At 42.4% G+C, this 14,290-nt stretch overlaps 1 protein-coding gene across 2 annotated transcripts; it reads right to left on the reverse strand.

Annotated features, from left to right (window-relative positions):
* Positions 1 to 786: 786 nt before the first annotated feature.
* On the reverse strand, positions 787 to 13,826 carry prdm15 (PR domain containing 15). 2 transcript variants are annotated; one of them, XM_028031190.1, is made up of 24 exons: positions 13,170 to 13,826; positions 12,563 to 12,602; positions 12,385 to 12,478; positions 10,706 to 10,859; positions 10,451 to 10,603; positions 10,268 to 10,370; positions 8,956 to 9,033; positions 8,591 to 8,764; positions 8,048 to 8,254; positions 7,838 to 7,932; positions 7,681 to 7,768; positions 7,413 to 7,580; positions 6,414 to 6,508; positions 6,160 to 6,291; positions 5,944 to 6,084; positions 5,607 to 5,770; positions 5,429 to 5,508; positions 4,722 to 4,841; positions 4,490 to 4,621; positions 4,319 to 4,402; positions 3,198 to 3,373; positions 2,119 to 2,199; positions 1,766 to 1,987; positions 787 to 1,546 (listed from the first exon to the last, which is right to left on the reverse strand). In XM_028031190.1, the coding sequence occupies exons 2-24, from the start codon at positions 12,591 to 12,593 to the stop codon at positions 1,022 to 1,024; spliced, it is 3,297 nt and encodes a 1,098-aa protein (XP_027886991.1). In that variant the 5' UTR covers positions 12,594 to 12,602; positions 13,170 to 13,826; the 3' UTR covers positions 787 to 1,021. The 2 variants fall into 2 exon arrangements, with proteins under 2 accessions (XP_027886991.1, XP_027886990.1); XM_028031189.1 differs by having other exon boundaries at positions 6,414 to 6,511.
* Between the last annotated feature and the right edge of the window lie 464 nt (positions 13,827 to 14,290).

Here is a 14,290-nt window from a genome sequence, read left to right on the forward strand (position 1 = left end):
TTAATTTTCTGAAGGTATAACCAGTTTTTGGTAATCGTGTACTAGTCTATATGTGGCAACAATCCACTGTCTTTCATATGTATCTAAAATAAAGAGTATGGCGTTAAGATGGAAATCTTCAATAAAAAACATTCGGACCTGGATAAAATGTCCAAATACCTGGTGGGAAAATGAGTTGTCTGCTGGGGAAATTAAAGTCCAATTTATTTTCAATTAGTGAAAAGAAAACACCAAGCGTTAAGCTTGCTTTAAGGTGGATGAAACAATTCACTGTTCCAAATACCAGTTCCTTAAAGGTAGAATATCCAAGTTGTTCAATAAAAAGCTGAAAATCAAGAGGGATGTCAGTATTTCAAAGGGTCACGCTAACAAAATCTTCATCACCTTCATAGCCTTTGTATTGACCTATTCTTTAACTACAGTTCAGGACACATGCCATATGCCCAAATTTCTACTTTTATCTTCTACATACCAATAATTGGTGGGTTACTTTTGTTTTTCTTTATGAATTTGCAAAGTCAAGTACCAACTGCAAAGTTGTAATGCATTGGTATTGAATTCTGGGGTAGAAAACACAAACACATAGAAAAACTGAAAAAAAAAATCATTTTTAATTTTTTTTTACATACAAACAAAAACTATAGTTTACATGAATCAAAAAAATATTTCATCAGTGAACTTTAACATAAAGTTCTTCCTTTGAAATTCACTTTTACAACGCAGATTCATCTGAATAACAGGCATGCTTTGAAAGGCTGGAAAAGGCAAGTGGATGTCTGAGAAATATTGCTTTGGTTTTGACTACAGGTGGTATGTCACTGGGTTTTGGGTCAACATACCATTTCTTCCATGCTTTATTTTGTTAATAGCAGCCACTTCATTCTGTCCAAATAAAAAAAGGAAAACAAGTTTGTACACTTCATCTAGTTTCAGAGGCATCTGAGGGAAATCGGTCGGATAAGAAAAAAGATCTGCTATGTAACAATGTCTAAGTGAGGTGACCTGCACCTCCAGTAAGTACTCAGTAGCTCAACATCTGCTGGGTGGAGTTGCTCTGCTGCTGCTGTTGTTGGGTGGCTGTGGGGTTGCTCTGGGCTGGATCTGGACCCTGATTCTGGGTCTCCTGAGGTTCTCCATCCATGTGGGTGACCTGGCTGCCCTCAGCAGCTGAAACAGGCCTCCAAGCCAGAGTTGGTGCCTCCAGCTGGTGGCTAATTGGGTTGACCAGAGTGGTGAGGTTGATGAAGTGAGCCACGGACTGGGGTGCTGCACCGTTGGTAGGACCCACCGTCTCTGGGACAAGTTCAGACGGTCTGTTGTGGAGCATGGCGGAGCCGCTGACGGTGTCGAAGGTGACAGTGAGGATGGAGTTATCTAACGTGAGGGGCCGATCGGTGGCGGTCAGGTGGCCCACGGCTACCGGCTGCAGGCTGGTGAACTGGGCTTGGGAATGGCTGGTGATTGGTGTGACGGTGATGTTGGTCAGTCCGACCGAGCTGCTAGGGGAGGGGGCTGATGGAGCGTTAGGATCAGTCAGGACCACAACCTGAAACACCAGACGTCAGATTTATTGACAAGCTCATTTACTGATGACATCACAGAGAGGAACATTACTCCAGTTTTCCTTCTGACGAATATTCAATCAACAATCCAGCTACAATATTGTTGCATCTATTTCTTCTTAAGGAAAACTCATTGTCTCCTAACTTCTTCTAAAAATGACAACCTCTTAAAGCCGTGTCTCTTATGAAAACTTGACATCTACCTGCTGGATGCTCTGCACAGCAGAGCTCGTCTCCGTCTCCTCGCCAACAATGACGGTGTTGAATTCGGGCATGGTCGTGTGCCTCGGCTCAGTGAAATCGCTGTAGTCGTCAGACTCGGAGAGCTCCGGTTCCGCTGGGACTCTCTGCTTCTTCTTGGGGTGCCGGTTAGGTCGGACAGGCTTCTCATGGGACAAGCTGTCTTTCTCCAAGGAGAGGGTGGGCTGTCAGACCAGACCATTCACATAAGCACAACAGCAACAAACCAAGTCAGATTTGTTTTTCTGTCTCCAACCAATGTCCCTCTATGTTCTGAGACATAATGTCTCCATATAATCCTCAATGGTAAACAAACCTGCACAATACTGATGGAGGAATTAGTAACAGTTGAATTTTCTTGAAAATCATCAAACTCATCAATTCTCATTGGCGCCACCTGCAGGCAAAAAATGGAATGATTACATCAGGGAGTCTGGGTGGAGTAATGGGTCAGGTCTGACTGCTGTCATACAGAAGTGTGTAGAGCAGAACAAAATTTACACAAGTAAAACTAGCTCTACTTTAACTAATTTTACTCAAATAAAACTACAAAGTAGTAACTTAAAAAAACTACTAAAGTAAAAGTGAGAAAGTATTTGGTAAAAATACTACAAACGTCCTTGTTTTGAGTTCATAACATATGACTTAATCAGGGGTGAAACGATTAATCAGACTAATCATGATTATTGAAAATATCATCAGCTAGAACAACACCCCTACAGCAGTAATTAAGCTACAACTGAAGATATATATATATACATATATATATACAGTACAGACCAAAAGTTTGGACACACCTTCTAATTCAATGGGTTTTCTTTATTTTCATGACTATTTATAAGGCAAGAAATTTCACTTATTAACCTGACAGGGCACACCTATGAAGTGAAAACCATTTCAGGTGACTACCTCTTGAAGCTCATCAAGAAAATGCAGAGTGTGTGCAAAGCAGTAATCACAGCAAAAGCTTGCTACTTTGAGGAAACTAGAATATTAGGGGTATTTTCAGTTGTTTTACACTTTTTTGTTTAGTGCATATTTCCACATGTGTTATTCATAGTTTTGATGCCTTCAGTGTGAATCTACAATGTCAATAGTCATGAAAATAAAGGAAACTCATTGAATTAAAAGGTGTGTCCAAACTTTTGGTCTGTGCTGTATATGTATATATACAGTGTATATATATATATATATATATAAACACAAATTTTACTCAAGGAAGAGTAGTGATACTTCACAATATCACTAATGTAAAAGTAAAAGGTATGGTGTAGTAAAACTACTCCCAAAAGTACTTTTTTCTTCCAAAAACAGTTACTCAAGTAAATCTAAGTAGTTACTACCCACCTCTGATCATATAATCAATCCCCCCCCCGGGGGCTCGTCCGGGCTTACCTCGGGGTGTTTGCGGCGTAGATGGCGGTTCATGGAGGCACGGGTCGACACCTTAGTCCCACAGAGGTGACACGACTGGGCTTCCACCTTTTCATGGGTCAGGTGGATGTGCTTCTGCAGCATGTACTCCGTCAGGTACTTCTTGTCGCAATGTTCACACTTCCACGTCTTACCCACTGCAGCAACAGTGAAACAATGGTCAGTTCAGAACACTGTTGATCACTCTGTAAAATGCTGGCTACATAAAGTGTTTTGTACAACACTAAACTAATTAATTAATTACTGGTACATTTTAAAGATGCATCAATCAATCTTTCATTTTATAACAATGAAGGAAGTCTCAAAATAATACACAGTAATAAAAGCTCTTCACCTTCCTTGTTTTGTTGTACAGATATTATTTGTTAATTTTCTTCTTTTTTAAAAAAGTTTTTACCAAAAATTATAGCTTTCTTAAATTTTTGTGGCTTTGAGGGTGCATTCACACCATCCCTGTTTAGTCCGCTTTAATCGAACTCTAGTTTGTTTGCCTAGAAAATCTGCTTCATTTGGGGAGGTGTGAGTGTGGAATCAAAATCTGACGCGGACCAAAAAAGCAAACTCTTTCTCCCCTACAAACCTAGACCTCAGTTTGATTAAAATGAACTCAGCATATGAGAACGCCAATCAACTTTGATTCAAAGTTTGATTCAACTTTGAATCAAACTTTCTCATGTCAAAGTTGATTTTAGTGCAGGGCATTCTGGGTCAAAAGAACCAAAATAAGCGCGTGTGTCTAGCGCTAGTGAAAGAAATGGGTAGCAATGTTTTGCCAAAGACAAAAGAGAAATCCTACAAATGCTCAAATCTGAAGAAGGAAGTGACGCTCAGTGTCTTCTTCAGAGATTTTTGAGCTGATTCCTTCAGTGGTTCTTCGTGCAGCGCCACCACAGGCGATGAGGGGAACAGGTTTCTCAAAGGGTTTGGCTCTTTTGACACAATACAGTGTGAAAATGAACCACAGCTGCTGAAAACATAGCAAATGTTGCAATTTTGCTCCCCAATCCAACCGAGTCTACCGGACTATCAGGTGTGAAAACACCTTTAATGTGAAACAAACTCCTGCCTCATGAGAGACTGACCTGTGTGGATTAGCTTGTGCGTCTCCAGGGTTGTCCTCTCGCTGAACGTCTTCCCACAAAGTTCACACATAAAGTCCTTAACACCTGCAACCAAGTTGGTATGGAGGTAAATCAACAATAGTATGATCATTTTAACTTCATGGAAAAGTTTACTGAAACATCCCAAACTACCTGTGTGTCTCTTGAAGTGCTTCAGCATGTTGACTTTCTGGGCAAACTTGCGGTTGCATTCTTTACACTCGTACTCTTTGATGCCTTTGTGAAGCTTCATGTGGTGCCTCAGAGCATGCTTGGTTTTCATGCCTGCAAAGGGAGACATAACCGATATATAATTATAATCTGAGTATAACTTAAGAGATCTAGTTTCAACTTAGTAAAAAAACATGAGGGGTGTGATGCAAACCTTTCCCACACTCTGCACACAGATAGTCCCGGTTGTCATCGTGAACCCTGAGGTGCTCCTTCAGCATGTCCTTCCTTGCGAATGATTTGCCACATTTCTCACAGCAGTGGCTCTTTACCCCTGAATCATGACACAGCAGCAAACACTTTAAAGATATGTTTTGGTATTCAAATAAACAGGAGAAGAAAATAAATAGATTTTTTTCTCCCCAATTCTTTCCAGCAGGTAATCTTTAATGAAAAAAAGAATTTAGCTAATATGCTGTTTCGGTGTTTTCTCATGTCTAAATATCAATTAAAGAATATCTTAAGGATCGGGACCATTCAGACAGCAACACTGACACAACTGCCTGAACTAAAAATCTGATATTTTTGCAGTAATTGAACACACCATGCAAAATTGCGATTAGCTAAAAACAACCCTCTTCAGCCGTAAACTAAAGGAAAACGGACTTAGACATTTTCTTTCTACAACCAAAAAAAAACAGCTAGCCGACTTATTAGGTCAATTTCTCTCTGCCTTAGAGAACTAGCGATTGACAAGCGAATGTACCCAGAGCTAATTTAAGCAGATAACAGGAAGGCTGAACAAAGCAGGCTGTTGGCACGTAGGAGTAACGAGCACAAAGCATATTATGTCCAACATAAAAAGCGACTTTAAAGTTATCCCGTTTTAAGATCCTACAGAGTTCCCAGCACGCTGCTCACCAGTGTGGATAATCTTGTGTCTTTCCAGGTTGCCGATGCTGTTGAAGATTCGACCACACATTTCACACGGATGGATGTACCTGGAGGACAGAACCAGCTGGACTTTAACTCATCTTTCCCAAGACTTCATGTAGTTTTAAGTAGCACTCGATAGCAGAGGCGCTTCCTGCTGCCTTACTTCTGCACTGCAGGGTCGGGCAGCTGCTCTCTGTGAATGACCAGGTGAGCGTTGTACGTGGCCTTCAGAGCAAAGTGGCGGTTGCAGATCGCACAGCTGTGGCCTTTCTCCTTGTGTTGCTCTGTGATGTGCTTCAGGTAATCTCTGCCCTTCGCAAACGACAACTAGGTACACGGAAGCAGATGACTTGGGTCACGTACTGATCCCTGAAAACAGCCTGCTGTCTGGTTTGTATTTTTCACAGCCAAAATGTCTGATAGCTACAGGGCTATATGTATTTCACCTCATGGAACTGTTTCTCATCCGCTATTTTTTAAAAATCAAAAATTAAGCTTACTTGACATTTCTTGCAGTTGTATTTGTGGTGATCAGGATCATCATCCTCATCTTCTTCATCCGTTTCATCGCTGTCATCTGGCGAGATGCCGATCTTCTTGATGAAGTCCTCTCTCTCTTGCTCATCCATTAAAGCAATGTCCTGGAACCAAAACAACTCCATTATTTTTTTTTTTTAACAGATGAAAATACAGATCGGACCAGGTCTCAAGGTCACCTTGAAATGCACGTGGATGTGGTCCCGGAGGACGTCCACGCGGAAGAACTTCCGGCCGCAGATCTCACAGGTGTATTTCTTGTCTCCATGAGTCAACAGGTGTTTGTTCATATTGCTCCTGCAAGAAAACACCTGCGAGCACAGGCATGCAGTATGTGTGTGACGAATACAGCATCTGAGAACGCCTTTACTGCACGTCTACTTCCAACCATGTGTAAGACCGGTTGCCGGCAGCGCCTGAGACAAACCCTTACCTTGCCGCAGATGGGGCAGGGAGACGGTTCCTTCCTGTACTTGGTCCCTTCCTCTCCGTTCGCCTCCAGCTCTTCTTTCTTCATCTGTTTTGGGCCTGCTTACAAGTATAACAAGTTGAAGACGATGAGGGTGGCTCAGCTTTGCATGTGTATAGCATGACATTTTTGCCCTTTCTTCTTTGCAAAGTAGCTCAGGAGAAGTCAGGATGGATTCAGAGCATTTAGTCAAGAACAGGATCAAGGTTTTTAATCGCATCTTTTCATCTGTAGGTTTAGCAGTCCCTCCAGAATGTTGTGACGTTGTGTGTGCAACGTAATTTTACTCATTGTTCGCAAATTTTCCTGCAATTATCACCAGTAATTGCAACTTTTCCGGAAGTCTGACCAACCACATAAGGATTACCGCATTTCTTTCTTTTCAGACCACTCACAGCAACTCGTCTGAATTTTGACCAATCCTTTTTATTTCCCCTTCTAATTTAACTTCCTGTTTCACAACATCTCTTGACGGTCGAACCTGCAAGATGAAACGGTAACATTAGCGGGTTTTTTTGTGCCAAAAACATCTTGAGATGTTCTGTAGGATTTTCTTCTACTATGTAAACAGTTCATGTTAACTGGAGTTGCATCTTGACAACTCCTCAAGAAGTTGATTTTTTATGTATTAAGATTGCTACTTTAAGAAGATACTTGAAAAAGTTATTTGGACTTTAAACGTCAACTATGTAAAAAAAAACAAAAAAACAAAAAAAAGGTGCTTTAGGATGATTATATGCAGCAATTCCATTTTTTTCTTCATGTTATTGCAAAAGTGACCGCAAAATTTTGAAAAAGATGCCACAAAATGAGTAATTTTAGGTCGCAACAATCACAAGAAAACATCCCAACATCTTGAAGAGACTGGTTTAGAGTCACTGTCCAGTTGGAGATAAAACTAAACCCGTTTGCAGCCGCTCTCCCAGGTTTTCCTGATCCTGCTCTGCGGCTGCAGCGACTCACCCACGCTGTGCCTCCTGTGGTGCTCCTGCATCACGTCTTTGCGGTAGAACATTTTGTTGCAGATCTCGCAAGAGTAGAGCTTCTCGCCGTGCTTCTTCTTATGCTTGGAGAGGTTGCTGTTGGTGGAGAAGAATCGCGAGCAGATGTCGCACTGGAACGTCTTGTCGTCTGGGGATGTGAGAGAGGGACGAAATGAAAGGAAAAAAAGATTCAGGTGGGACAGAAAAGCGGCTCGGAACGTCTTAGAAGAAGAGCGGAGAAACGGCACCTGTGCGGCAGTTGTGGAACTTTAAGGCGTTTTCCAGACGAAACGATTTCTCGCATGTGTTGCACTTATATTTGTAGTCTTGGTCAGGCTGCAGAGAAACACAAAGACGTCAACCAGCGGGAGAAAGTAAAAAGCCGGAGGCGACAGTGTCACTCACCATGTTCTTGCTGTGCTTGTAGGAAATGTGCTGCTTCAGACTCTCCTTACGGCTGAATAACTTATCACATTCGTCGCACTTAAACAGCTTATCACCTGAGACGGGGCACAGAGGAAACCTGTGATGTTACACAATGCACAGCCACTTTGCTCGATCGACTCCAGTTTGCTTCGTCGCACGCTGCGGTAAAAGAAGACACCTGGCTCTTACCGTGAGACCGGATGTGTCTGTTCAGGTTGCTGCTGTTCTGGAAGATTTTACTGCAGAGGGAGCAGCGATAAACCCGCTTGTGCTCTCTGGCTTTGTGCCTCCTTTGGACAGCCGTGCCTTCGGAGGACGTGAGCAGGCTGCTGCTCTCTGATGATGCAGCCGCCTCCGAGGCCACCAGCTCCAGGCCTCCCAGCATGGGCTTTACGTCTGCACACATCAGGAGCACACACACATACGCTGATGAGTCAACATAAGGAAACCTGCTTTTTAGCTGCAGCATCTTGTAGGGGTGCGACGATTTAGTATCGTGCACCAATTTAGTTCATTTTGGGAGGTTTGCGATCAGCCAATATTTATGTGAGAAACTGATTTTCTCCATGTCTGCCACCCAAGTTAGTGTATCTGAAACTAATAAAAAAAATAGATGTAAAAGTTTTAAGGTCAAGAAATCTAAATTCTAGTATCTGCTACTTTGTTTAAGACTGATCCAAAAAGCCAGATGTTTGGTGTAATCCTTAAAAGCCTAACTCTTTTCTTTCTTACCTCTGGTCCTGCTTGTGAAGGGGGCCGCTCCAGGCCTGCGTCCCCTGGCTCTCCTCCCGCGGCCCTGCCCTCTTTTACGGCAAACTTGGGCCGTGTGGGGTTTCCCTTCCTCAACACCAGGGGCAACCAAGGACTGCACTGAGGCAACCTCACTGCTGACATCCAGGGTTATACCTGCAATCAATAAAAGGGAAATAAATGTACTGGGGCACGGAAACATGTCTGGATCCCAGTCCTATTAAGAATAAATACTGAGGACAGAAAGCGGAAAGCTAAGAGAAAATACTGCAAACTTGACTGAAATTTAAAGCCGCCATTTACAGATTTGTGAGAATTCAGGTGATCGATGCTTCAAGTTGTTTTACCTGCATTGTCGTCTTCAGCCCTGTGAAGCAGCAAGTGGGCATCTGATATCTTTATTTTAGCAGAGGACAATGTGACATCTGTTCAGGAAGAAAGAGCAGAAGGCACATTGTTTCTGGCCTGGCTCATCAGAATCTGTGCTGTAAAGTATTTGTGATGTACAGAACTACTCAAAGGTATTCATGGACCAAAAACGTTTTCACAATTTGTTGCATCACAACCACAACTTTCACTGGATTTTATTGCGATTTCATCAGACTCTGGGTTCAGCAATTGCAGATTTCTTACTGATCCCCAATTTTTTTTAAAAAAAAAAAAAGCCTGACCAGCCAACTCTAAATTTGGTTGATAATTTTTTTTTTTTTTTGAAAAGTTGCTAAAAATAGTGATAAATTTGCTAGTTGGCAATAGTGGAGTGACCATTGTTGACCGCACACATGCAGATGTGACCTGATGGGTGGGTCTGCTGAATTTTTAGACCTTTGTTGAGGCAGAGAAGATTGATCAATAAATGTTGGCTAATTGCCGATTTGCTGATTTATGAGGGCGCCCTTACATGCGGCAAAGCGACAAAAGTAGAGTGTAGTTGTGAAGAGGAAAAAGATGTTAGTCTTGTTTCAGTTTTTTGCCACTAAAAGTCTAAAAAATATGCAATGCGTTTGCATTGGAAATGGAAAAATTAAAATGAAGTCAATATTTTCCATTTGCATGATTGTTTTTCTCGTGCCTCACTCTCTTCTACCAAAATACTTCAATCTGGTGCGCTGGTCTGGACCAGCCCCCTGTTTTTTGTAGGAAAGTTTTGTTTAAAGAGACTTCGGTGTCTATCATATTTGTTGTTTAGGTTGTTTTATTTCAGATATTTAAATGGCCTTCTAGTTCCAGTGTTAAGTGTCCCTTTGAAATGAAAGTTTATTGATCTTTGACGGGGTGTACTTGCAGTGCTATTCTGTAATCAATATTACCTTAAAATGGTCTCAAAACAACAATATTATTATTTATCGCAATAACTTCTGGGACAATTTACCGTCCAGCAAAATTTATCGTGACAAGCCTTGTATTCTGCCCTCTTTCCTCCGTGGTGGTGGTAGTTGATAGGAGCAGGTCGGAAGATGGATGGAGCTCGTATTACAATTCGAGAATCATGAGTTAGAGTGGCCCAGTCAAAGGCCAGACTGAAATGCAACCAAGAATCTGTTGCAAGATTTGAAAATTGTTCTTCACAGATGCCGATAATAAATTACGTGCTACTTTCTTTTAATCTGTCTCATAAAATCCATGTAAAACACGCTGAGGTTTGTGATTTCCAGTTACCTGGTGGAGGCAGCGGTGGTGGCAGCTTCAGGATTGGTTTCTCCATCTTCTTGGCATAGAAGGCGCCATACCAGACTCTCAGCTCCGTTCCTGGGAGCACGTCCTGGTAAACAGCAGAACCACATGTAGGAAGAGCGCAACCCTCTGATAGCATGATGGCACGGCCAGGCTGGGTGAGGGTACCTGAGAGGTGTTGAAGTAAACGTCGTCATCCTGCTGGTAAGCAGTCAGGTTCTGGTGCTTGTGGTCGGCGGCAGGTCGCACCAGCATCATCCAGTTGCAGTCGTCCTCGCTGCTGCAGTCAAAGCACACCACGGCACCGTCCTTCTGGAAGATCTGCCCAACAGACGACAAAGTATACATGCAACAACGAAATCTTTCTAGCACAACGCAGGGCTTGAATCGTGTTCTAAGTCGTGAGGGTTTATCTGGTGGCACCTTCAGAGGGAATACTCCTTCGTTCTCCAGAATGGGCACTCTCTTCGCTTCAAAGGGTCCAAAGCGGGTCCGCTTGACCAGTCGACGCAGGACGAACACCCCCTCCTCTCTGTTACCCACCTCTCTGATCTCCAAGCTGCTAGGGAGAGATGATCTGACGCAGGACAGAGAGAGGGAGTTTGTTTAAAAAATGAGCAAAATCCAGCAGGATTTAAGGAGCTGCACACTAACAGTACCTGCATTAGTGGGTAGTGATAACTAAAAAGGGCAAGTAATGGGGCTGAAATTTATTTATTTAGTTGGCTTTCAATTTTAGAGTGGAGTTTGGAGTCCAAATTTCTAAAGAATTTCATATTTTTAAGAAACAAGCAGAAAACAAGTTGAGGTCAGAGTTCATTATTCCACATTAAGAGACTATGAAAAAAATTGCATCCAGAATTTGAGTGGTTTTTTTTTGTCCTTTAAGAGAGCTCCAAGTAATGGTGGGCATTTATCACACCGTTTATGATTTATTGTGGAAAACGTCTTATGATAAAAATTTAGATTTATTGTTGTCTTGATAAATTTCAATTAATGATGTTATTCCTTCCCCCCCAAAAATGCCAAATTATCGGAAATGCCATGTTTGCTCTTTTCTCCACTGTTTGTTCCACGAGAGCCTCAATAAATATCAGTCATTTTGAAATTATTGTGCAGTTACTATGTGCAGCAGTGTCCCTGAGAAGTCATTTTTACCATCTAGTTTTATCATCATTTTTAATTTTGTCACAATAGTACCACCAAATAACCCAATAAATGTATAAGTCCATGTCACCCCGCCCTTATTTCCAATGCAAACACAACTGCAGGCCAAAATTCCTCCACAGTGATGCAAAAACTTCATGCAAGTTTTTCAAACACTTGATGGCAGATGTTGCTGCATCAACCAGTTATTAGGTTTTGGGGTAACTAGATTTTATTGTATTTTATTTTTTTGTATCTTGATAAAGAAAATCATTTGAAAACAACTTATTGTATTTATTCAGGGTACATTTGTTTTGTATTAGGTCTGGGCAATAAATCAATCTATATCGCGATAGACACATCCTCAATACCATTAGAAAATGCACAACGTGTGTTCAATCATTTCAATGAACTCTGCTCCAGGACCGCACAGCATTCTGGGAGATGTAGGCAGAGGAAAGACTTTAGCCTCATCTTCTCACAGTCAGCGAAAGCAAGTTTGGTGTCATCAACTAACTAACTCGCTCTTTGGTTACCCCAGCAACAACCTGCTGAGTAACTTGTAGTAGCTTCAGGTTTCATCACCATGCCTTACAAAAAAACATCATGGCGTGGAGAGAAGGGAGGAAATTAGAACAACAGCTCGAGATTAAATTGTGGATAAAAGAGGCAGCATTAAGATATTTGAAACAAATCATTATCGATATCCACTGATACGAAACACAAATATCGTTTCTCCGCCATATCGCCCAGCCTATTTTTATATACACATTTGTTTGATCTGAAGCATTGCCACAAAAAAAGGGAAAAAATAGAAATCTGCGCTTCTACTGTTATAACTTAAACTACCCTATTATTATTTCGGTAGCTTTAGGGATAACTGTTGCTTTTATGAGAGAGACTCGGACAAACCATCCAAGTCCAGCTTGAACGGTGTTCCCACGCTGCCAACTCACCGAGCTCGACTGAGGACGAACGAGTCCTGCACGGTAACCAGCGGTCCCAGTTCAGGACACTCCGAGTCATGGTAGTGACCACAGTCCTCGCACCCTGTGGAAGGGATCACATCTGTCACCACAGCCTGCTCCCACGCTGTCAGAGTCAGAATACAGCGACGCGTGGATTCATACTCACAGATGAACTCATCTGGGGTCTGCTCAGCCATTATGCCAGCCTGCACAGAGAGGAGACGGATTTTTATTCTGTGTTTGGCCATGAAATAAGGAGGAAGCTGACAACATTCAGGTCATTTGAACACAACTACTTGTATGAGTGAGTGTTTAAAAGAACCGAACCTGCATAAGTATTTGATGGTACTTTTCGGCTGTACCTGAACACATCAACCCCTCTGATAGACAGCAATGTGTTTGAAAGCACTAACTGCGTTTTTTATTTAATGTTTGTGAGTCACTCGGAGGCTGCATTTTTTTTTCCAATCTAAGGAATCCGTGTAAGAGTTGGTGATCCAGGATCTGAGTGGTTCCCAAACTCTAGCCGGGTTTTAACTCCGATCTGAGCGGCTTCTCTTCTCTACAATGTAACAAAGAACAGTCGGCATGGCGGCTGGATCGGAGACGCAAACCACCAAACCGGAGTCGGTGCTGTTCAGCGCCGGGGTTAGAGCCGTGGGAGCGGCGCAGAGAAGCCCCGAGCGACCCGGTCACACCGGCTGCACTTTTGCTGGCAGACTGCGTCGCCATTTTGATGGAAACGCGAGTAAATTAGTGAGGAAACACGTTACCTTTTCTGCAAAACAGCCTTCATTTAGCGAGTCCTGACTCCGGGTTCCAATCCGCTCCAGAAACGGCGCAGGACCGGAAGCGAAGCCGAGCCCATTGCATTTTGGGAACTGTAGGCTGAGGACAGCAGTTATCGCTTAAACCAGAAAACGAGAAAAGACCTTAATTTCCACAGTTTTTGTTATTCGAGAGTTGGTTTACTATAATATTAGTGTTTGAAAACACTACTACATGTGTTGTTTGTTTTACATAATATCATGATTTCAGTGACGTGCGGTGAGGTGCAATGCTGGTGAGGCACCGACTTAATCCTAATCAGATACAAATGTAGACCACCTGCACGTTATTGTTAACATGAGGAAATTTCGCGCATGCGGACAAAGCCGGAGGGCAAAAAGATAATCCTTCTACATGCACCACAGCCGCGCTGCCGCGGTAGAATAATTCTGTTAACTCAATCAAACTTGGAAATGTAGATATTATTAATTTCGTGCTGTGCTCCACAGCAAAGGCAAAACCCGCTTAAGTACGACTCAAAACCACGTCTTTCACGCTCTCTGCATTGGCCAGGCTACGCACAGACTCGTTGCCATAGCAACTGACAACGCCAATAACAAATACTGAATTATTTCCCACACAAAGAGCAGAACATCCAGTCTGTTGCAGTAAGATGGTTTTAGGCTTAGTGTTTATTTTTGCGATTATTAATAAGTGATTGCTGTGGTACGAGGAGAAAACTATAAATATATCGCTGCACTTGACTTTACTGTATTTCTAGCTCGCCGTTACTGTCTCTTACTCTGCAGTTGTGGAGTCACAATGTCAGGGATCATGAGCGCCCCCTGCCATGAGGCAAGAGAACTGCCTGCCTCACCTCGAATCTGTTCTCTGCCGCTTCTGATCGCTCCTCAGCACACGAAACACGTTACACACACAGTTGGTGACAAAAAGCACTGTACATTATATACATAAGCTAAATTATGGAAAGTCAGTTAATACATTTAATGTTTTTTTTACCTATTTTACTGGCGACGTACAGACAGGAGGCTCAGTTCGCTGCTGCCTCACCAGCTTCGCTTCCGAGCATTTGAATGGGAAAATTCAGCTATTTCGAAGAAAAAAA

The sequence above is a fragment of the Xiphophorus couchianus genome, chromosome 11 (assembly GCF_001444195.1).
Source record: "Xiphophorus couchianus chromosome 11, X_couchianus-1.0, whole genome shotgun sequence".
Classification (NCBI taxonomy): domain Eukaryota; kingdom Metazoa; phylum Chordata; class Actinopteri; order Cyprinodontiformes; family Poeciliidae; genus Xiphophorus; species Xiphophorus couchianus.